General features: G+C 40.2%; 2 protein-coding genes across 2 annotated transcripts in view; both read left to right on the plus strand.

The window, feature by feature from the left end:
- The window catches only part of LOC134202716 (axotactin-like), a 162,791-nt gene that overhangs the window by 45,134 nt on the left and 94,652 nt on the right, over positions 1–23,005 (plus strand).
- LOC134202717 (uncharacterized) lies at positions 679–21,590 on the plus strand. The gene is made up of 2 exons (XM_062677725.1): positions 679–798; positions 20,805–21,590. The coding sequence occupies exons 1-2, from the start codon at positions 679–681 to the stop codon at positions 21,588–21,590; spliced, it is 906 nt and encodes a 301-aa protein (XP_062533709.1).

A 23,005-nucleotide genomic window follows, 5' to 3' on the forward strand; every position in this document is an offset into this window, starting at 1 on the left:
ATTAGAAATTACAACCCGAAGTCAACCTGTATGTGATAAAGCTCCTTAATCGCTGCTAAAACAGCAATCCAAACAGCTGACTACTGTCTCCACACCACCAGGCAGGGCTTCAACGGAAATTAATTGTCTACCAACCACACGGGCTTGTTGATACATGGCTTGTGTAGTTCCTGCCTACAATTTACTAACTGCCGTTGCTGCTGCTGCCAAACAGCAATAGGCTATCCACACCGCGCCGCTTCCACGCGTGGCTGACACCAAAAGCAATAACACTGCTGTCTGCTCTTTTCTTTTGTTTTACGATTGTTGCGATTTGTACCACTCGAGTCCATCGGCTACCCTACCAGGGTGGTGCGGCTGTAAACCACATAGTGCGGCTTGAGGAGACAACAAACGATATTATGAGAATTAGTTGGTTGGTTAGTTGGTTTATATCATTATAAATAAGCTTAGCATCTTCGGATTTAATGGTAATCAGTATAATAGAAATAAGATTTCCTGTAAATATCAATTTCTACAACTCAAAACTTGAGCCATCCTGTCGTCAAATGCTCAAATCTTTATTATGTCATCAAACATCACAAGAACCCTAAATTCTGCCGACCGCACTTTTGAGAAAACTGCTGTCCCTCCCCGGACTGGATGGCGGTTGCGCTTGATAATGGAAAATAAAAGTCCATGGAGACGCTTGGTTGGGGACACACGGACACGGTGGCGTTAGGAGCCACCGACCGAATGGGAGATCGAGGGTTTACCAGCCAACACTCGACAGCAGCAAATGTTTACACATCGGTACAAGTAAAGTACGGATGCTCCCGCCCGATCCAGGACAGATGAGGCACTTAGGCACTTGCAGGTGGCTGCTGCTTGCTTCAGCGAGCTACAACTGGGCCAAGTGTGTGCTAATTTATTTGCTCAGTAAATTATTAATGATACGGCGAGTGTTCGGGCAAATATTGGATTAGAGCCGGGATTACGCGCCTTGCGAAATGGTGGCTAGGTGGGGCAAAGTATTTTTTTTACAACCAAAATGCCTAGATTTTGCACTTGGCGCGAGAAAAATGGGACTCAAGGGTTCCGAGAAAAAAAAAAGGAAACGGAAAATTAAGGGCAAGATTAACGAGGTTCCATCAACGCCTGCCGTGGGCGGCATTGTTAAAATTTATCACCCTTTCAGCGACACATGGGACGGTCTGCAAAATACGATTTACTGCTAGTTAGTTGTTACACTTGGGGGAAAAATAAATAAGTATACAATCGAAATTCATTATTGAAAGTCAAGTGTTAGTAAGGACCTACCGGGATACTCGTTCAATGGGATAATATATTGCTTTAAACAAGAACGACATGACAGGGCAAAACTGGACATCGTATCGAAACCGACCTTGTCCAATTGAGCTCAATAGAGTTAACTGTTACTCATTCGCCAGGGTTCAATCGTTCCCCGCCGTTCGTTGACTGAAATAGCGTGCATGCAATTGGTGTTGTGCTATCTTCGCTATTGACCTGGCTGTTGACTCATTGAAGGTTTGAATCTAGTTGAATGGAGAACCCTGCCACCGACTGATTGAGCTGGATACAACTGGACCACAATGGTCAGAACGAGCAGGGTGAGTGCTCTTTGGCTCTCGATGACATCGAATGACGTTCGACGATAAGTACAATTGGATTAGACAACCAGATAGTTATTGTTATAGTAGGTGAAGTTGATTTCATTTCAAGATTTAACTAGTGACATAATGTGAATTTGAATTTGAATGAATAATAAATAAATAATTACTGTGTTTAATATGATACAAAAAAAAAAACAATTTGATGAACAATAAGCACTAAAAACTTCATATGTTATGTATATTTAAAAATGAATTGGTTCTGTATGTTTGTATGTAGGGTAGAGAACCATTTGGGCAGCACCCCCTATTCCCGTCCGCAACGTTCATTACTCTATCGCATTACAACCGAATTACTTGTTTTTTAGTACATGGTTAGTTTTTGTCGATATCTAGTGATGTACAAAAAATCAAGCCATTTGGTTGGAACGCGGTCGAGTTATTAATGTTGAGGGCGGGAATAGGGGGTGCTGCCCAAATGGTCCCCCACCCTATGTTTTCGTCCAGCATTATAGAATTCAGACCATCAAGAGTAAATGTGATATGAAGATTTGGTTTTTTTTTCGATTACGCTTAGAAACTAAAATTACATCACATAGAATTGTGAATTGTCGTATCGAATCTTAGTAATAATTAAGCACTTCCACAGCAAGGATAGGATGTGCCAGGTAAATGATCATTAAAAATCGAATTGCTTTTCTGTCAAAATCGTACCGGTGATCAGCAGCTTGAATCGATGCCTTCGATCGGCGGCGGAGCATTTCCCATAAGGCAGTTCATTGTTACTTTGGCCTTGTTGATGGTTTTGAAAGTTATTATTTAGCAATAAATGTGAATTTTGGAGTTTGAGTTTTTTCTTACATAAATAATGAATACAATGGACGCAAAAACATCAAATTTTGATACATAATATTTGGAAGATTTTGGATCACATTCTTTTGGCAACCATCTCGTCAGAGTAGTCGACTATAAAAACCTAATAAAAACCAAGACAATCTCAAATGAATTGTCACATCCTAGTTCCACAGTAAATGACAGAGATTAATAAGCTCTGTTTGTTAGCTCTCAAATGGTAAAAAAAGAAGATATTGGGAAACATTAACCTATTCGCCGCTGGATACGATTTCATTCAACCAAATTAATCACAACCTGATTGAAATGAAATATAGTAACTGCCCTTTCCGACATTTTTTGATAAAATTCCTCGTTGCCATTACTTTACCGTTGCATATAAGGTCACTTGTTCACAGCTATGTACTGCCCACCAAGATGAATACACCACTGTATTCATCTTGCTGCCCACGATAGCATTTTTGTTCATTTTGTAGAAAGCCTGTGATTCGTTCAGAAAGCTCAATTGACTGCATTACTGCAAACGATTTACTAAATCAACCAAAATGATCAAGGGCAGTGTATTACCTGTCAAAAACTATAATCAACAATTGATTTCCAGCAATTTAAAGAAACTTATTTTAAAGTGTATGCTTCCATTTGGAACATGCTTGGGGCAGTTCGTGATACAAACGCAGCGGATCATGTTGACAGACAATGAAATGTTAGATTTTTAAATGTAATGCAATTACATATTAATTCGTTTAAAACAGTGCTATGCTGCCCGTGAAAGCATAACAGTCACATATGCAATGAACTCTCCCTAACACGATGTTCTATTACTCGATATTTTCCCATACTCGGTTAATTCAAAGTCAATTGAATCCAGCCTACTGCGTTGCCTCAATACGTCGATACCTCCCTTACTCGATGTTCTTTAAATCCAAATAATTTTCCAATGAATTTTCATCTCGCTAACTTTATGTTTTCAAAACAAAATTTACTTGCATATTAGACACAGTGTTATGGAGAAGTGGAGTAGGTATGTAGTTAAAAATGGAGTAACAAATTGCTTAGAAAATAAACAGTTTTGTGTAAATTCTAAATCCCTGGACCAATTACAACCAAATTTGGTACAAATAAATATTCTCTAACCATAGTGACGATTATAGGGAGTAGAATCCCCATTGGCAAAAAAGGGAGGAGCGTTTTTTTTTTCAAAAAATGAATTGCTTAATCAAGGACAATCACGACATAGTGGTTGCCACAATGCCCATCCTAGCCCTCATATCGCGATTTTTCTCTCACAAATTTCTATCTATTCGTGTATCCTGAAGGTGAGCAAAAGCGAAAAACTACTTAACGTTATTACCTGTCGTTTGCTTCACGCGATCCACTTAGTGAACAAATGAAGCGATACGGAAAAAGGGAAATATATAAGAAAAACAATGGAAAATGTGTAAGAAGAACGCTACAGACAGAAGAGGGAAGGAAGGAAATAAATTAAAAAATAGAAGGCGAGTGAAGGATGAGAGAACAAGGAAAAAACATGAAGGTAAACATGATATTTTTGTAAGACTGGAAGCGGTCAATCCAACAGTAAAGTAAATATAAAGAAATAAAGTAAAATAAAAAAAGCAGGAAGAGTAATTCTCGCTGAGACCGGGTCACTATTTGAACGAGGTTCTCAAGACTCCTAAATTTATGTTCATTCGAAAGCTTTCGGCGAGTATATGAAGCATCAGAGTTAAATTCCTCAGAAAGATGGACCCCTTGTTAGTTATACACGAATCATTTTTATGGACCCCTCGATTTTTGTGAAATTTTTGACTCATCAAAACTGTCATAGCTACAACATTTCTCTACTGAAGTGTGGAAGTGTGTGGCCTCAATTTTTCAATAAAAAAATGGAGGCAATTATATTGAATTGGGCCGCCATCTTGAATATTTTTTTTACTATTTTTTGCAAGGTTTACATCCACTGATTTTAAATATCATTACATTGTTGGAAAGCTCAGCCTATATTGTATTTTGTAGGTTGTTTTATAGGTGTATATTTTTTCTACAAAAAGTTATGTACGATTTACCATATTATTTTTAAAGATCAATCAGTTTCTTGATTTCATACACTAGTTTACGCCAAATATGTTTTGAAAATAAAGAGCATATCTACAAAAGTGTTTTATTTGGCTCAAATTTTTTTGGCATAACGGAGCCGTATTCAAGTTATTGGGTTAAATAATTCAAGAATCTTGGTATCGCAAGGTATTATTTTATTATTCTGAACCTTTTTATTCTGTACGTTTTAGTTGGAAATAATTATAAAACCATTACTTTTATATGAAGCTACAAACAGGTTGAGTGGCTTGGAAAATTGTGGAAAATTTAAGTCATTTCAGGCTGGGATGCCAAATATGTCCTCAATCTTAATTTGGCTTAATTTGTATCGTTTTCTGTTGCTACCCTGCGTGTGCTCCAAATCTTCATTTTTTTATTGTTAAAGGTTTACATATTATGAATCCAAGAAGCAATATACTCATTTATGTCATTATCCATTTTTAGTAGCATCTTTTTGCTTTAAATTTTAATAGCCTTTGTTTAGAAATACGCTTATTCTGTTGCTTTCAAAACAATCTTCAAACTTTTAAAAATATTGAAGAAGTGGTCACATTTTATTGGCAATGTTCAAACCTTTTTTTTTTTCAAAACCTAAAATTCAAGATTAGATCACATGTTTTCTTGAAATTAGAAAAAAAAAAATCCATAAGAGTGCATTGCTTCCATCTAAGAGTTAGTAATTAAGTCCCAAATCAATATCTGTGGTAACGGATGAAAGTGATACTACTCTCATACAATATTCTTGGCTTGTACCACCTACGAATTTGTGCGAACTGCTAAATGCTAATGCTAATGCTTATGCTAAAGCGATTCGAATGCTTTTCGAGCAAAACTTGAATACAGTTATTGTTTTTTTATCTTCATGAGTAATTTATAATTGTCCCGGGAACCCGGCATTTTCGGAATTGTAAGAAATGATTCCCGGGATTCGGGAAATCCCGAAATTTCATAATTCCCGGGATTTTTTGTCCCTGGATGTCCCGGGATGAACTCTCTTATTGAAGCACATTTTTCGTCATTGCGAGAAATTTCGTGTGCAGCTCGTTGCAAAACTCGATTTTTTCAGCCCTCGTACTATTTATCCAACTTGTCAAACCTTGTTGGATAGATTTATAATAAAATCATCTTTCTGCAACTAGTAGCACAAACTTCTATTTCAATCCCGAGCAAAGTCGGGTGCATGTAGCTAGTACCTAATAAGAAATAAGATCTACTCACATCTTATTACGAAGTGAGTTTAGAAATGAAAAGTGAAAAGCAAGAAGTGAAAAATGAAGGTGAGAAGTGAAAAATGAGAAATTATAAATTAGAAATACAAAGTGAGAAGTGAAAAATGAGAAGAGTAGAGTGAGAAGTGAAAAGTAAGATGCGAAATGTAAAAAGCGAGATGTGTATAATGAGAAGTGAAAGGTGAAGACCGAGAAGTGTGAAGTGAGATGTGACAATTGAGATTTTTTTTTTATTTCTTTATTTATTTGATAGGCACTCTGTGTTACTTAACCGCTACTGTGCCGAGATCTACTGTGGTATTCTGCAGCCAGAATCCACACAGAATCTATTTTTAGATTTTTCCATTATTCATTGTTGTTGTCGTTGCTGGTCCATCTCGTCGTGAGTCCATTGTGTTCGTTTTGTCCATGTCGTGTATCCAATGATCGTTGCATTGTCCGGTTGCCATTTATCCGGGTAACGTTAGAGGAATGCCTCCGAGAAGAACAAGTTGTCAGTCGTCATCAGGCAGCCGTGACGGTGAAGTGTGCAACCCAATACGCCACCGCATAGGCTGCGCATCCGGCGACTGACGAGGGTTTTGGTGGAGGGCTGGGAATCGAACCCATGACCATTCAGCTTGAAAGGCGAACGTGTAGCCAACTACGCTACGGGACCCCCCAACAATTGAGAAATGAGACGTGAGAATTTATAATTGTGTGAAGTAATCCTTATTAATTTTAACTTTGTTATTTTTCCTTCATTCTTCTTCTACTGAGAAAGTAAAGCCTACAGTTCGAGTTTGCTCGTGTTTTATATTGGACGCAGAACGATCGCGCGATCAAAGAAGAGTGTGTTTCTGCTTTGCGTGGGAGAGCAAATTAATCAGAGAGTAAAGCCTTCAGTTCGCGTTTGCTCGAGTTTTTTATTGGACGCAGAACGATTGCCCATACAAAGGAAAGTTTAGTTCTGCTTTGTGCCCGTGAGTAAATTAATTAAAATATCAAACCTTTAGCTCACATTTGATCTTGCTTTATATTGTAACCAGAAGGATCCCGTGATCAGAGTGTTTGATTCTGCTTTGTGCGGGTGAGTAAATTACTGCGACAAAACATCGTTCAAAATAATTCTCAAATCGTTTACCAAGGCGACTTCCTTTGGATTAACCACTCATCTAACCAACTATTCCTTTCCCGTGGCACTCACGGAAATACAGATTCCTCGGTCTTTTGTAGCAATTAGTATCGAACTAAATTTCCTATTCTAATCCTAAATTGGCTGTGAGGCCGTGGCCGGCATCGTTTTCATCTTGAATTAAATAAACTGCAAAGCATGTAGTGTGAGAATAGTTTTCTAATCCCAAGAAGGCCATTCAATTTCTGAGCTGTGCATATTTATTGTTTCTCGGTCAATCACTACTAGCAACTACACCCATCCTGCGGTTGTTAGACTTTCCAACAATTCTGCATAAGAATCTACCAAAACCTGTTTAAGAACAGGGCATATGCGAATTTGCTAGAATCTTATACAAATATTGAATAAGAATCTAACATTTTTGTAAGCTTTTCTTACATGTTTTGTATAAAAATCTAAGATATTCGCATACGCCCAGTTCTTATACAGGTTTTGGTAGATTATTATACAGAATTGTTAGAAAATCTAACAACCGCCGCCGGTTGGGTGTACGAAGTGTACAGTCAATCAAGCTAAGCTAAGCTTTATATTTCCTTCTTCTTTAGCCTTTTTCCTTCTTTTTTTCGATCTTACTTTTTTCTCCCTCTTTCTTTCTTTTTCATATTTTCTTCTTCCTTCCTCCTTCCTCCTTCTTTTTTATCCATTCCTCCTTCTCTCTTCTTCATTCTTCCTTCGGTCTTTTTTCTCATTCCTTCCTCTTTGTATCTTATATTTTCTTCCTTTTTCCTCCATATTTATTCCATACCTTCATCCTTATTTTTCTCTTCCTTTCTTTCTTGATTCATATTTCGTCGATTCCCTTCTTTCTTCTTCCTTTTTTCTTTGTCTTCCCTTTTTCGGCTTTCTTACAACTTCTTCCTTTTTTATTATTTTATCTTACTTCCTTCTTCCTTATTCCTTCTTTCTTATTCTTGCTCCTTCTGCTTCCGAATACCTTAATCCTTATTTTTGCCTTCCTCGTATTTTTTTTTTTTTTTTGTTGGGATTTTAACCACTGCGACCATTACGTTGATCTATTGTGGTATACCCCTTTTTAGTGTTGCATCTACTCAGAATAGCTAGTTACCATTTAGGGTTACCGCCATTGTCTGTCGATGCGAAGAACCCCAAACTGGTACAACCGTTTCTATAAACTTCACTACCACATTGGGGTTTGCTGTCCAGATATCGATAGGACTTAATATGCCCTTCTCAAAGTACTTCTTTCTTCGCACGAATAGTGCTGAACAATCACTCAGCAGATGTTGAGAGGTCTCAATCTCACAATCACAGAAGCGACAGATATCAGTTTGACTTCTGTTTATCTTTTTCAAATGATATCTTGAAGGACAATGACCTATAAGCAAACCAATAATTATTCTCAGAGAACTTTTTTTCAGGCTCAACAATTTATTCGACATTTTCTTGTTTGGAGTGATGAACTGTTTAGCCTGTCTTAAGGCTTTCGAAGCAATCCAGCTCGACTGTATAGTATTATCTTCCCAGTTTTTAATCTCCATTTGTATAACACATGTAGAGACTCCGCAGAAAGGTTCGGGTCCTATGAACTGGACATTTGAACCTTGTCTTGCGAGTAAATCCGCTTTTTATTTCCTTCGATGCCACAATGTCCCGGCACCCAGTACAGATGCACTTGGTTTGAAATAGCTAGTTGTTTCAACAATTTTATGCATTCCCAAACCAATTTAGATTGGCATTTGAATGATTTTAATGCATTTAGAGCGGCCTGGCTATCTGAAAATATACAAATACGGGCATGTCTGTATTTTCTTTGCAAGCATACGAATGTGCATTCTAAGATTGCATATATTTCTGCAAGGAAAACAGTAGTCCACTTTCCCATTGGTATTGATAAGTTTAGTCCTGGGCCTGTGATTCCTGCTCCAAAACTGTCATTCATTTTTGATCCATCTGTGTAGAACTTAATCGATCCTGGTGGAATATTTGGTTCCCCTAATTCCCATATTTGGCGGTCTGTTTGAACTACTTTGAATTGTATATCTAGGTTCAGCCTCTTTTCCATCCTTTCTCGTATACTAAATATATGTAAAGGCTATAGGATCACTCCAAAACCGAACTTTTGATACAAAGCTCGAAGACCCTGTTATCTGTTCTGTACTCACTTCGGACCTCTTACTTTTTTCTTCACTTTATACGAAAAAAAACTAACTATTCGGCCACATGGCATGAGGCCAATGGCCCTTTCGTTCAAATGGCATTCGGCCAAACGACATTCAGTCAAATGACCCTAAACCATCTTTCTACGTACTAGATGCTTGATATTACATATATTACACAACCATTTACAATTTTATTTATTCATTCATTTTAAAAGAATAGGATATTCTAAATTATTTAAGTTTAACTTTTACCGAAACGCTAATTCGATTTTCAAAAGTGCCTAATAACATTTTTCTTGTTTTGTTTCAGGTGAGCTCTTCAGCCGATTTTGAAGAAAAATTAATAGTGATCGGTAATGTAATTATTTCATCTGAATTATTAATTTATTCCAGAATTAAAATGTTATGCCTTGCACTCTAAAGCCCATCATATTCTCTATGAAACATTTGCGTTGAAAATGATTAAGTAAGTCAAGAAAAATATGTCGAATTTCGAAGTCTCGAATCATTACAATTCGATTTAGCTATAACGTTTATATCCTACACCGTTTTAATTTTGTAAAACCACTTACAGCGAACAAAACCTAGGTATATGGGAAAAACTGCATTATAAACATTTCATTGAAAATTTGTATTATCAACATTTCAAGCTTGATTGTTATTCATCCAATTTAATGCAAAAACATGTTTTTTAACTTATTGCGGCCAAGAATTGTTCTCTATGCAAAGTATGCCTCAAATTCACGTGTCATTGAATTCGTTTTAACACTACTATTGTCTGTACTTGATTTTCCCCATTTTTTTCTTAGAACTGTATTTTTCCAGATTTTTATACAGAACATTATTTTGAGCACCCTAGCCAAGGTCACGGGGATTGACGGTACTGAAAATAATATTCATCTGGCATACTTATCAGGTATAGCTCTTTACATGGAGGCAAGGATGTTATCGATCATTTAGTAATCTGCTTTCGATCATTTATTAGTTTGTCAATAACTTATACATAAAACGCTGCGTTTCGAACAATACGCTGAAGTTTGGTATCTATCGTATCTATAATTTTCAAAATGTGTTATATGGTGGACTTCTAGTGCAAAGGTTTATGTACAACTCTTCCTAACAGTTCGTTGTTTGAATTTCACTAATAACGGAGCTATAGCTCTAGTAGCAGTAACTTAGACTAAATGATTGCATATTTTGTTTTCATTTAGTATAAGTATAGCAACTAGCACCGTAACTCCTTTAATAGTGGAATTCGAACATCGACCTGTTAAAGAGAGTTGTAGAAAAACCTTGGGCTGCGAAATGGTGAGTTGACATCCGGGAAGGGGCGCCTAACATAGCTCTGGTCCTCACAAGTTCCAATACTCACGCTTCCACGGGTCTTCCGATGACAATTGACCGCCAGCTAAGGGTTGCGTACTTAGCTGGTAGTGCAGCCTGGGCACTGTTGTCCTTCTGACATCAGCTAGAGTGAGAGGGTGCGTACTGTGGGGTCTGCCTAGGATGTGGTGGGGTTCGACAGTGGGCTCTGTTGAACTTCTATAAAAAGCTGCATGTGTCCCCAAGCAGGCCCTATCAAAGCGACCGTGTGCCGCTCAAAGCGCACTAGCCTAGTCCTGGTGTTGGGTGGGACTTTAAACAAATTTAACCCGACTGATCGAGCGTCTGTCCACCAAGGAGGTGCGGCTCCAACAGCGTCTGTTCTGGCATCCAGCGGCTGAGTATGAAATGCTATTCCCCGGAAGCTATACCTAAGATGGCAGCCCCATCCCGGTGGATAGGGAACCTTGGGCCAACAACCTACTGTTCCCGAAACATCAATTTGTTCGAGAATCCGATAATGAAAGAATACGGACTGATTTTACGGCGACGACTCTTAGCGCGAAACAACGGACACGAATAGGAACATGGAACGTTTTAACCCTAGCCCAGCAGGGTAAATTGGCACAACTTGCCAATGAGGCACGCCGCATGAAGCTTGAGATCCTGGGACTGAGTGAAGTCCGTTGGCCAAACTTTGGAGAACACAGAACGCCGTCAAGACAAGTTCTGCTATACTCTGGTTTACGAGGTGAACACGCTCCCCGGCATCGCGGAGTTGGCTTCCTACTAAGCGCTCAGGCACACTCTGCGCTTATGAAGTGGGAACCTATAAGTGAAAGGATAATCGTTGCCAGATTTAGAACACGGGTCCGAAACCTTACTATAATCCAATGTTATGCGCCAACCGATGCTGCCGATCTGCAAGACAAAGAGAACTTCTACAGTCAACTCAATGCCGTCGTAGATAGAATTCCGAAGGGTGATATCAAGATCTGTTTGGGCGACTTCAATGCGAAGATCGGATCCGACAACTCGAACCATGAGCGCATTATGGGACGCCATGGTCTCGGAGAAATGAGCGAAAACGGAGAGCTGTTCGCAGAATTTTGTGGTAATAACGACATGGTGATCGGGGGATCGCTCTTCCCTCATCGACCGGTTCACAAGGTCACGTGGGTCTCCCGTGACGGCTTTACAGAAAATCAAATCGACCACATCTGCATCAGCCGAAAATGGAAACGGAGCCTTCTTGATGTACGGAATAAACGTAGTGCCGATATCGCGTCTGATCATCACCTCCTCATCGGCGAAATACGCCTGCGCATTGCGCGGATTCGTCGGCAGGAGGAAAGAGTTGGACGACGATTCAACACACGCCGACTGGAAGATGCCACGGTGAAACGGTCCTTCGTTGAAGAACTGGAGACGCGTGCTGCAGATATTCCGGAAGGTGGCAGCGTGGAAGACCAATGGACCGCCATCAAGAATGCCTTCATCGCCACCAGCGAGAACAATCTGGGTGAACTACGCACCCAGAGAAAACAATGGATCACCGATGAGACCTGGAGGAAGATAGAGGAGCGAAGAGAAGCCAAAGCCGCGATAGAGCGATCGAAAACCAGAGGAGCCAAAGTCTTAGCCCGTCAACGATACACGGCTCTTGAGAAGGAAGTAAAACGCTCATGTCGACGGGACAAGCGAGCGTGGGCAGACTCTCTGGCCGACGAAGGAGAGAGAGCCGCCGCAACCGGGGACACTCGCCTTCTCTATGATATCTCACGACGCTTAAGCGGGGCGAAGATGAATGCAACGATGCCTGTGAAAGACGCGAATGATCAGTTATTGACCGACCCAACTGACCAGCTGAAACGCTGGTTCGAGCACTTCGAACAACTTTTTCAAGTGCCAACCAGGCCATCACCACCTCGGCATGATCTGCCTAGGATCCGACGTATAACACGTGTCAATACCGAAGCTCCATCACTGCTAGAGATTCAAACAGCCATCCAAAGCATGAAATCGAATAAAGCCCCAGGGGTCGACCGCATATCAGCCGAGATGCTCAAAGCTGACCCCATGACATCCGCTCAACTACTGCATCGTTTATTTTGTAATATCTGGGACACCGCAACTTTCCCGGTCGACTGGATGCAAGGTATCTTAGTGAAGGTGCCCAAAAAGGGTAACCTGACTGTATGTGATAACTGGCGAGGCATTATGTTGCTGTGTACCGTTCTCAAAGTTCTATGCAAAATTATCCTAGCCCGGATTCAGGAGAAGATCGATGCGACTCTCCGGCGGCAGCAAGCCGGATTCCGTGCCGGAAGATCCTGTGTGGACCATATTGTCACGCTCCGCATCATTTTGGAGCAGGTCAACGAATTCCAAGAGTCCCTTTACTTGGTATTCATTGACTACGAAAAAGCTTTCGACCGTCTCAATCACGAGAATATGTGGGGCGCCCTGAGACGCAAGGGTTCCTGAGAAAATCATCGGCCTCATCGAAGCACAGTACGAGGCCTTTTCGTGTAGAGTGCTGCACAATGGGGTCCTGTCCGACCCTATCCGGGTCGTAGCTGGTGTGAGGCAAGGATGTATTCTATCACCGTTACTGTTCCTCATCGTAATCGATGAGATCCTGGTAGATGCGATTGACCGTGAACCAAACCGCGGGCTGTTATGGCAGCCTATAACCATGGAGCACCTAAACGACTTCGAATTGGCGGATGACGTTGCACTACTCGCGCAACGGCGCTCTGATATGCAGAGTAAGCTCAACGACCTTGCCGATCGCTCCTCCTCGGCAGGTTTAGTCATCAACGTCAACAAAACCAAATCGTTGGATGTAAACACGGTGACTCCTTCCAGTTTCACAGTAGCCGGGCAACCAGTGGAGAATGTTGAAAGCTTCCAATATCTTGGTAGCCAAATGGCGTCAGACGGCGGTACCAAGATCGACATAGGCGCACGGATCAAGAAAGCAAGGGCTGCCTTTGCGAGTTTAAGAAATATTTGGAAAAACAGGCAGATAAGTGAACGCACCAAAATACGAATTTTCAACTCTAACGTGAAATCTGTGCTGTTATACGCTAGCGAAACATGGTGTGTATCAGTGGAGAACACTCAACGGCTGCAGGTGTTCATTAACAGATGCCTGCGGTATATAATTCAGGCCTGGTGGCCTCACAACTGGATCTCAAACAACGAGCTCCATCGTCGTTGTCACCAGAGGCCGATAGCAACAGAAATTCGGGATCGGAAGTGGGCTGGGTCGGCCACACACTCTACGTAGGGGCGGAAACGAAATCTGTAAGCAAGCATTAGACTGGAACCCAGCGGGACATCGCAGCAGAGGCAGACCCAGAGGCTCATGGCGGCGAAGCCTCAATAAAGAAATAAAAGAAGTCGACCAAAATCTAACCTGGCAACAGGTTAAAGCGATAGCCGGGCATCGCTCAGGATGGAGATCTTTCAAGTCGGCCCTTTGCACCACCGGAGGTGTACAGGATCCATAAGTAAAAAGTAGAAAAACCTTCGCACAAAAAGTCCACCATACAATACATTTTAAAATTAGGCCTCTAGAATGAGCTATTGACAAACTACTAAATGATCGAACGCAGATTACTAAATGATTGATAACATCCTTGCATAGAGGATCCGCTAGGGCTCATTGGCACTCTCCAAGGGGTCGGGAAATTAATCAATTTCTCGTCAACTGGAAGTAGCGAAGCCAACGCGTGGCCATAGGTAGGATAGGATAGGTTGTAATATAGATTGAAATTGAGAAATCTACTTTGTATTTTAGAGACATTCAATTTTCAGAATGTTTTCTATTGGGAGTGGAGAACTATTTAGACTTATCAGGATTTACATCAGGTTGGAAAATTCAAAATAGTAATGTCGGTGCATTATGCAATTAAATGAATAGAAAATAGCTTAATGATAGGAATCTGAATTTATGTTTCTCCATAACAATGAATATTTCTTGCATAAATTTTGTATCGGTTCTGATGACTTGAAGTCTTAACATCATAGAAAACCAGAAATCAGCCAAGACAAAACGTAGAATTAAAAAAAATTATTGATCATAAAATGAAATAATAATATTGAATATTTTAGATTCAGTTATTAAACAGATTGTTTGTAAAATTTTTGTTTGAGAAATTGTTTAGACTAGCCATATCGACTCATAGAAGCAAAGTATGCCATATTAAAAAATATTCTCTGGGTTACTGTGATGGTCCCTTCAAACAGCTTTCCAAAGAAATCCTTTTCTACATCTCTACATATTTCCATGAGTCGATAGTCCCTTCAGTATCGATTCATGGAGGCTTGACTGTACTGTATCTAACAATGACTAAAACACCAATAAGATAAAGTTATATAAGACCTTTATGTTGAAACAAAACAGACAGACAACCGACAACAACACAATGACAATAACAGATCTAAAATATAGAAGACAAGTAGTGTTTTACATTAATTATACAGCTCACAATAATAGAAATGACTCAATAAATAATCAACGCCTAACGTACATACAAACAATACTGACATATTCAAATTTACATTTTGACTAGACTTTGTCCTATGTGACTGACTTGACTGAGAAAACCACATTCCTGAAAGTTTTCAAGAGGATTATGTTAGCTGATTCCCACAGTCCGGTGTTCATTTGGTCAAAGTAGACTAGTTCTTCCGGCATAATCACTTGTCAATTTTCACAAACCCACCCCGATCATAGCAATCCAAAGGGGCAAAAAAAAAAGAACATTATTTTGAGCTTTTTAGTGGAATATCTTCACTTGTCATAAGACATAAGAGTCATAAGAATAAGTACACTCCCATTTGATAGTACGTATTTCGACAGCAACAGTAAAGCCGTTTTCAGTGTATCATACTTTACTCGTATAAAAGTATCATCGGGCTAGCCTCATGATAATACAAAAGCGAAAATAGTAACTTGGCTTAAAAACCTCGCAGTTTTTCCAACCACAAATTTGTACGAGAACAGCTTGTTTTTATTGTGCGAGAATAAAAACGACTTTAAAGCTAACCATCACTGCTCTAAGTGGTGTTTTTTCATTATAATCAAGCTTTAAATCGAATACAAATTCATAGTAATTCCAAAATCACTCCGTAAAAAATAATCAAAACAAAAATAATGTACAGCCTTCTTTCCATTTCAATGTTTCAAGAAGTAATCTATCTATCTATCTATATCTATATCTATATATCTATCTATCTATATCTATCTATATCTTTATCTTTATCTTTATCTTTATCTTTATCTTTATATCTTTTATATTATTATATTATTATATTATTATTATTTATTATATATATATAAAACTCAATGTTTGTATGTTTGTATGTATGTTTGTATGTATGTTCCAGCATAACTTCGGAACGCATTGTCCGATTTTAACCAAATTTGGAACACGCATTCTTTATCTTAAGGAGACGACGATAGGGGGGTTATGGATGCTGTTCGGTAAAGGGGGAGGGCGTGGGGAGGGGGGGTTTTGCTTAGTAATCGATCAATTCAGTGTACCTTCTGAACCCCTTGACCGATTTCAACCAAATTTGGGACACACATCCTTTATCTTAAGGAGACGACGATAGGGGGTTATGGATGCTGTTTTGGAAAAGGGGGAGGGTGTAGGGGGAGGGTGTGGGGGGAGGGGTATTGCTTAGCCATCGATCAACTCAGTGTACCTTTTGAACCCCTTGGCCGATCTCAACCAAATTTGGAACACACATTCTTTATCTTAAGGAGACAACGATAGAGGGGTTATGGATGCTGTTCGGAAAAGGGGGAGGGTGTGGGGGAGGGGGGGTATTGCTTAGTCATCGATCAACTCATTGTACCTTCTGAACCCCTTGGCCGATCTCAACCAAATTTGGGACACACATTCTTTATCTTAAGGAAACGACGATAAGTTGATGCCATTCAAAAATTGTCAAAAATCTCAATCATATTGATAATATTCACATTTCAAAAAAGTGGTGATATTCTGTTGCCGGAAAACTCATGAGGCAAAACGCCTTTTAGCTGGCAGCTCCTAGTGAACAAAGTACCACCCGTCAGCGAATCAGCATTCTAGTATGGATAGTCCGTGGAGACGCAAGTACTTTGTAGGTTATTGCCACTAGGGCGTTTTGCCTCGCCAAAATGTTCGATGTTTCTTCAAAATGTGGACATTTTCGGTTTTTCCGACCTTCCCATGCACTATTTTGAAACTTTCTTCGCCTATCCTACATAATTTTAGATCTAGTTTTGTTACGGACATCTTAATGACGGTAAATATGAGGGAAACCACAAAAGGCGTTTTGCATCGGGGGGGCTTTTTGGGGCCTCTTCCCCTAAATATAGATATTTTTTACATCTACGCGTTAGTTGTTTGGTTTTGAACAGGATCAATTCGAAAAGTGAATAAACGAAGCATCCTATACCTAGACAATGCTGACCGCCATCCGTGCCAACGGCTCAGACAGCAAACAGGATAATCAAAACGAATAAAAAAAAATTGTCGTCTGTTGGTTGTCGAGTTGAACGTGAGACAACGTTCTGTAAGCCGATGCCAAGAAACGAACCAACCAACCATCCAACAACGACAGACTATTCTATCCTTCGATAGGTGACCAGCAGCAGTGGATTTTCGGAAGGCTTTTCACTTTCAATCCCACGTGAGGCTTGCAGTGAGCAAACGATCCGTATCGTTTTTCGTTTCGAAGAGGATGGGAATGCCACACATTGAGTTTGTGGGATTTCTAGCGATCAACTTACTCCATCGAGTTTTGCCTGGGTGGTGCGGTTTATCCGTTTCGTAGCGCTATGGTCATGGCCTATCAACAAAATTCAGGCCAATGACGTTCGACAGTTTGACCTCGATGTAGGCTATGGCCAATTCATCGGAATGGAAATGAAAAACCGAAATTCAAAGATTGGCTTAAAAATAGAAACACTGAGGAGTCACGACACGAAACCCATAGGTATCAGCTTACATTCCAAATAGGCAAAAGGAAATTTTCTTTAATTAAGCTTGAATTCAAACCAAAACACCGTACCATAATAGATGCGGTCAAATGACCTTTCATTACCCAGTCGCTCCCACGTTCGTGCGAGGCCTGCATGTAAAAAGCCGTAGAAAAAAATAAAATGTCCACTGGAAGACATCTACAGACAGAAAATACGCCACCACACTTCCTACACACTATCCCTGTCCGGGTCGGTCGCCCCTTAGGGCAAGTGGAACCGCTTTGGAACGGCAATGAAAATAGCCAAGATTAAAACAACCGTCCCAAAAGGGATTCAGCGGTGCATGATAGTGAGAATGAAATTGCTCTCGAGTATTGGGCGAAAGGGCAACCTCTTCTTTTTTCATTTTGTTGGAGTTGGATCTGGATTTGGTATTGTGTGGGACGGGGCTGGGAATGTCGTTTTAATCTCCGATGCTCAATCGAACGTTTAATCGAATTGCTGAAACGATGTCAACCAGGGTGGGTAATTTCGGAACGATTGGATTATATCGGTAATTCTCCAGTGGTGTAATGCTACTGAATTCACTTCAGTGGTCAATTTCGATAATAAGTATTGCGTTTTACTTCGGTTTCGGTTTCAGACGGTGCAGCAGTAGCCAATTCGATTTCAATTGATGAGTTTGATGGTTTTTATCGAACATAAATAATGGTTCCAATATATGAAATTAATATCATTACACAATATGAACAGGTCGTGATTGCTTCAGAGCCTCTTTGCTGAATTCTTGTTATTCGCATGCAAAATGACTGAGCAAATAAATTGCAATCAAAATACAGTGCAATCGATATGAATCATATGTCATACTAGGTGAAACGACTGTTCCACAATAGATCTTCGATAGGTTGTCCCCCGACACCGACAAACAACATGAGCGCTACCAAAGCCGATAGAAATTACCTTCACTGAAAATCTTTCTTATATTGCTTCTTAGGGGAAGAGAACATAAAACGCAAAAATTGTTTTGCTCTAACGTTATTTTTACTTCATTATAAAGAAAATTTATTATATGTGACAATTCAGCGGTTCAACATTTAAATGGGCTTGTGTTGAACACCATCCCCATCTGTTCATTAGAATCCTGTTTGTCAATCAGAACGACCGCATTCCCTTTGTCTGACTCGACATATTAAACTGGTGTCATCTTCTGCTCCTTATAAATTATTTGGTTGGCTCGCCGAACTGTGCGTCCTTATTTTAGGCAACCATTTCGTTATTTGTTTCTGTCTTATGATTTTGTACATCGTGCATGCTTCCAGAAATTATTGTTTCTAAATTTACAATGAACTGATACACTTTTTTGTGTTATAGCCATCAATTTCGTCAGCTGAGGCCTCTGAACTGTTCCACAATGAATTGCTGCGTTGAATAAATAACGACAAATGTTTGAATGTTTGAACCTTCGTCGACTCAGTGTTTCGATCACCTTCGTTCATCTTACTGATTTCAGTATTAACTTACCCAGCTTTATCCGTTATTTTGAAGTAGAATACTTTTTTTGTTTTCGATACAGATGCAGGGCCACACATATTTGAAAAATGAGCGCGTCACGAAAAAATATAAACTTTAGTAGTTAGTAGTAAGTAATACATTTTTCAATCGGTTTATATTTTTTTCCTACCAATCAATTTGAAATTTTGGTATGTATCGGTTTTTGCAATCTGTATATGTGGAAGGCTCATTTAAGCGTTACGGAGCCGAAATCATATTTTTAATACATTTTTCATAATTCGTATACAACAACATTAGCTTTGGGGAACCGAAAGACTTGCGGTTTGGTCAGGGTTGTAACAATTAAATGCTTCCAATTATTTAAACACGTTGAATGTTATATTAGATTTGCCCACCAATTTCATAGTACTACCGAAAAACAAATCTCACCATAATTGTATAAAAACCTGGCATATATACGATCCTGCATGGTCTTAATCAGGCATTGCATTCAAAGATGATCTGGATAGCCAGTGCAGTTCTGGGTTTGTACGCGTTACGAAGGTGGAGTGGATAGATATCAGAGATCAGTAGGGGAAGGGAGGAAATATATCTAGCTAAGCAAAACTGCTTTATTAGTAACGTCGTAACGATTTTTATGGGCATTTTTATCTTATGCAATAGTTAAACAATATAGCTAGCTGATGCCATCTTAAAAATGTAGAAAATCACCAGGTTTTCACGGTAGCTATAAATTAACTGTGATACTTAAAATTCGACGCAAGCTGTGTACAAATGTTGTACAGTCAAACCCTCCATGAGTCGATATTGAAGGGACCATCGACTCATGGACAGGGATTGAACTCATCATTTCATTATCATTTAGTACTCAGCCAATAACTCATTCCGGAGGCGGAATCCCAAAAAGTGTTGTATGGCGGACTTCTAGCGCTGATTCCTCTCTATAACTTTGTCCAAGGGTACTTTGCTTTATGTCTAATATTTACAGCGTGAAACGCTAGGAACACTCAATATACTAAACGATAATAAGTGTTATTATCATTTAGTATATAAAATGATACTAGCGTTTCCCGCGGTGAATATTAGACATAGAGCAATGTACCCTTAGACAAAGTTGCAGAGGGGAATAAGTGCTAGAAGTCCGCCATACGACACTTTTTCGAATTCCGCCTCTGGAATGAGTTATTGGCTGAATACTAAATGATAATGAAATGATAAGTTCAATCCCTGCTCATGGACACATCGGGATGTGGAATGGGAAATCTTTGAAAAGCTGTTTGAAGGGACCATCACAGTAACTCAGAAAATGTTTTTTAATATGGCATAATTTTCTTCCATGAGTCGATATCGAGTCATAGAGCATCGACTCATGGAGGTTTGACTGTAGTTCTATCTTAGCAGCATCTTGGTAGCTGTGGATTCGTGCTCCATCTGTCATTCGATTTTTCCGCCCGATCTGCGTTCAAACTGTCGAAAAATGAGCTCATTGCCGCCGCACTCTAGATCGACTTCAGTGCAAGCATGATTGTTTTCTCCACAACACATCAGACCGTGGCATTTTTGAGAGAACCCGTACTTGAGTTATATTGCCTTTAGCTTTTAGCTTAGCTTAGCCAGCTTTAAGCTTTAGTTTTAGCCAGCTTTAGTTTAGCTTTAGCTTAGCTTTAGCTTTAGCTTTTAGCTAGCTTTTTAGCTTTTAGCTTTAGCGAAGCTTTTAGCTTAGCTTTTAGCTAGTTCCTTGTTTAGCTTTAGTTCCAAGCTGCGAAGAAGCGAAGTAGTTCCCAGCTGAAGCCCAAGTTAGCTTTGTCTTAGCCCCACCCAGCCCCTGTTAGCCCTGTTCCTGTTCCAGCCCCTTAGTTCCAGTTCCTGTTCCACCTGTTAGCCCACCATCTCTGTTCCCAGCCCAGCTCCAGCTCCCCACCACCTGTTCTCAGCCCTGTTCCTGTTCAGTTCCCACCCCAGCCCCCTGTTCCAGCTCCCACCCTGTTCAGCCCTGTTCCCACCCCAGCTCAGCCTCCTGTTCCCAGCCCCACTCACCCCACCAGTTCCCCACCCACCTCACTCAGTCTGTTCCCACCTGTTCACCCACCCCACCTCAGCCCTGTTCCCACTCCACCTGTTCACCCCTGTTCCACTCCAGCCCCAGCTCCACCCCCAGCCCTGCCCCACCCCCAGCCCCAGTTCCCACCCCTGTTCACTGTTCCCACCTGTTCCACCCAGCCCCACCCACCCTGTTCCCAGCCCCACCCCTGTCCTGTTCCCCTGTTCCCCACCCCACTGTTCCACCCCACCTCACCTCCCACCTGTTCCCACCCTGTCTCCAGCCTGTTCAGCCCCACCTGTTCCCACCAGCTCCCACCCTGTTCCACCTGTTCCACCCACCAGCCCAGCCCCTGTTCCACCCCAGCTCCCACTCACCAGCCCCTGTTCCACCCACTCCCACCCCCACTCCAGCCCACCCCAGCCCCAGGCTCCCAGCCCCACTCCCACCAGCTCCCTGTTCCCAGCTCCCACTCACCAGCTCCCCAGCCCCAGCTCTCCACTCCCATCCTGTTCCAGCCCCCAGCCCTCAGCTCCACCCCAGCCCCACTCAGCCTCCTGTTCCCAGCTCAGCCCCAGCCCAGCCCCAGCTTTAGCTTTAGCTTAGCTTTAGCTCAGTTTAGCCTAGCTCCCCAGCTTAGCTTTTAGCTTAGCTTTAGCTTAGCTTTAGCTTTAGCTTAGCTTTAGCCCTGCTTTAGCTTAGCTTTAGCACTTAGCTTTAGCTTAGCTTTAGCTTAGCTTTAGCTTAGCTTTAGCTTAGCTTTAGCTTAGCTTAGCTTTAGCTTAGCTTTAGTGCCTAGTGCTGAAAGTCTCGTTAATAAAAATAAAAAAAAAGGTTAGCTTTAGCTTAGCTTTATTATTTAAATAATTTGCATGTTTTGGAATGTTTGCCTTGGAAAAAAATGTAATCAAATAATGAATCAAACGTGATTGTTCTTCTTTTTCAATGGCTCTATTTTGCACTTGTAACTTGGCCTGATTTTTAACTTTCGTTCTATTACCATTGCCACAGTTATAAATTGAAAGCTTTTCTATGCTGACAATTAAGTACAATGGATACATGCCCATGCCATGCCGAGAATATTTCCCACATTATTTTAAACATCATAATGGACGTGAAGACACGATTATACTTTCATATTTCATGCCAGAAAAATCTCTTATCGAATGTTTCCCACAAAAAGCTTTCTTTTTCTTCAGTCAAAAATTTCCTTCCACACTTTCGTCGGAGTTCAAAAATAAGAAAATTTTGGAAATCTCTTCGAGAATTTCTTTTCTTACAAAAGATCTTTTGACCGGAATTCGGCTGCATGTTCCATATTGAAGTAATTCCATGCTTTTTCGATATTCCATCAAAGAGAGTAATTGAGAAAAAATGAGGTTAAATGGGGAAGCCCTGATGAATTGGATATTTATTTTTATATTTTATATAGCAAGTGCTCGTAAAATTAATCATAAGGTGTTTAAAATTGTTTATTTTTATTTCTTCAGAAGTTCCTCCCGGAATTTCTTCACGAATTCTTTCGAAAATTCCTCCAGAAATTGCCTATGAACTTCCCTCACGAATTGCTTCATAAACTCCACAAAGAACCTTATCGGAAGTTCCTCACGGAGTAATTTCAGAAATCCCCCGAGAACTCCTTCATCCATAAATTTTATCAAAAATTCCTCCAGATATCCAGTTGAACTTCCCTCGAGAATTGCTTCAAAAACTCTTCCTGGAATTCTTTGAGAAGCTCCTGAAAAAATTCCAAAATTTATTGAGAAATTCTTTCAGAAATTTCTTTGAATTTGTTCCAGAGATTCCTTTGGAAATTCCGTGGGAAATTACTTAGCCTAATTTTGGACAATTCCTCCTAGAATTTCTTGGAAAATTCTTCCATGGATTCCAACCAAAATTCCTCCAGGTATTGATCCAAGGAATTCGTTAGGATATCACTAATTTCTTTGGAAATTCCTGATGAATTTTTAAATATTATCTAACCAAAATAATTTTTCCAGGAATTGGTTGGAAATTTTTTCGGAGAAAATTCCTCCGGGAAATCGAAAGTTAATTTCTTCAA

Source organism: Armigeres subalbatus, unplaced genomic scaffold (genome assembly GCF_024139115.2).
Source record: "Armigeres subalbatus isolate Guangzhou_Male unplaced genomic scaffold, GZ_Asu_2 Contig137, whole genome shotgun sequence".
Classification (NCBI taxonomy): domain Eukaryota; kingdom Metazoa; phylum Arthropoda; class Insecta; order Diptera; family Culicidae; genus Armigeres; species Armigeres subalbatus.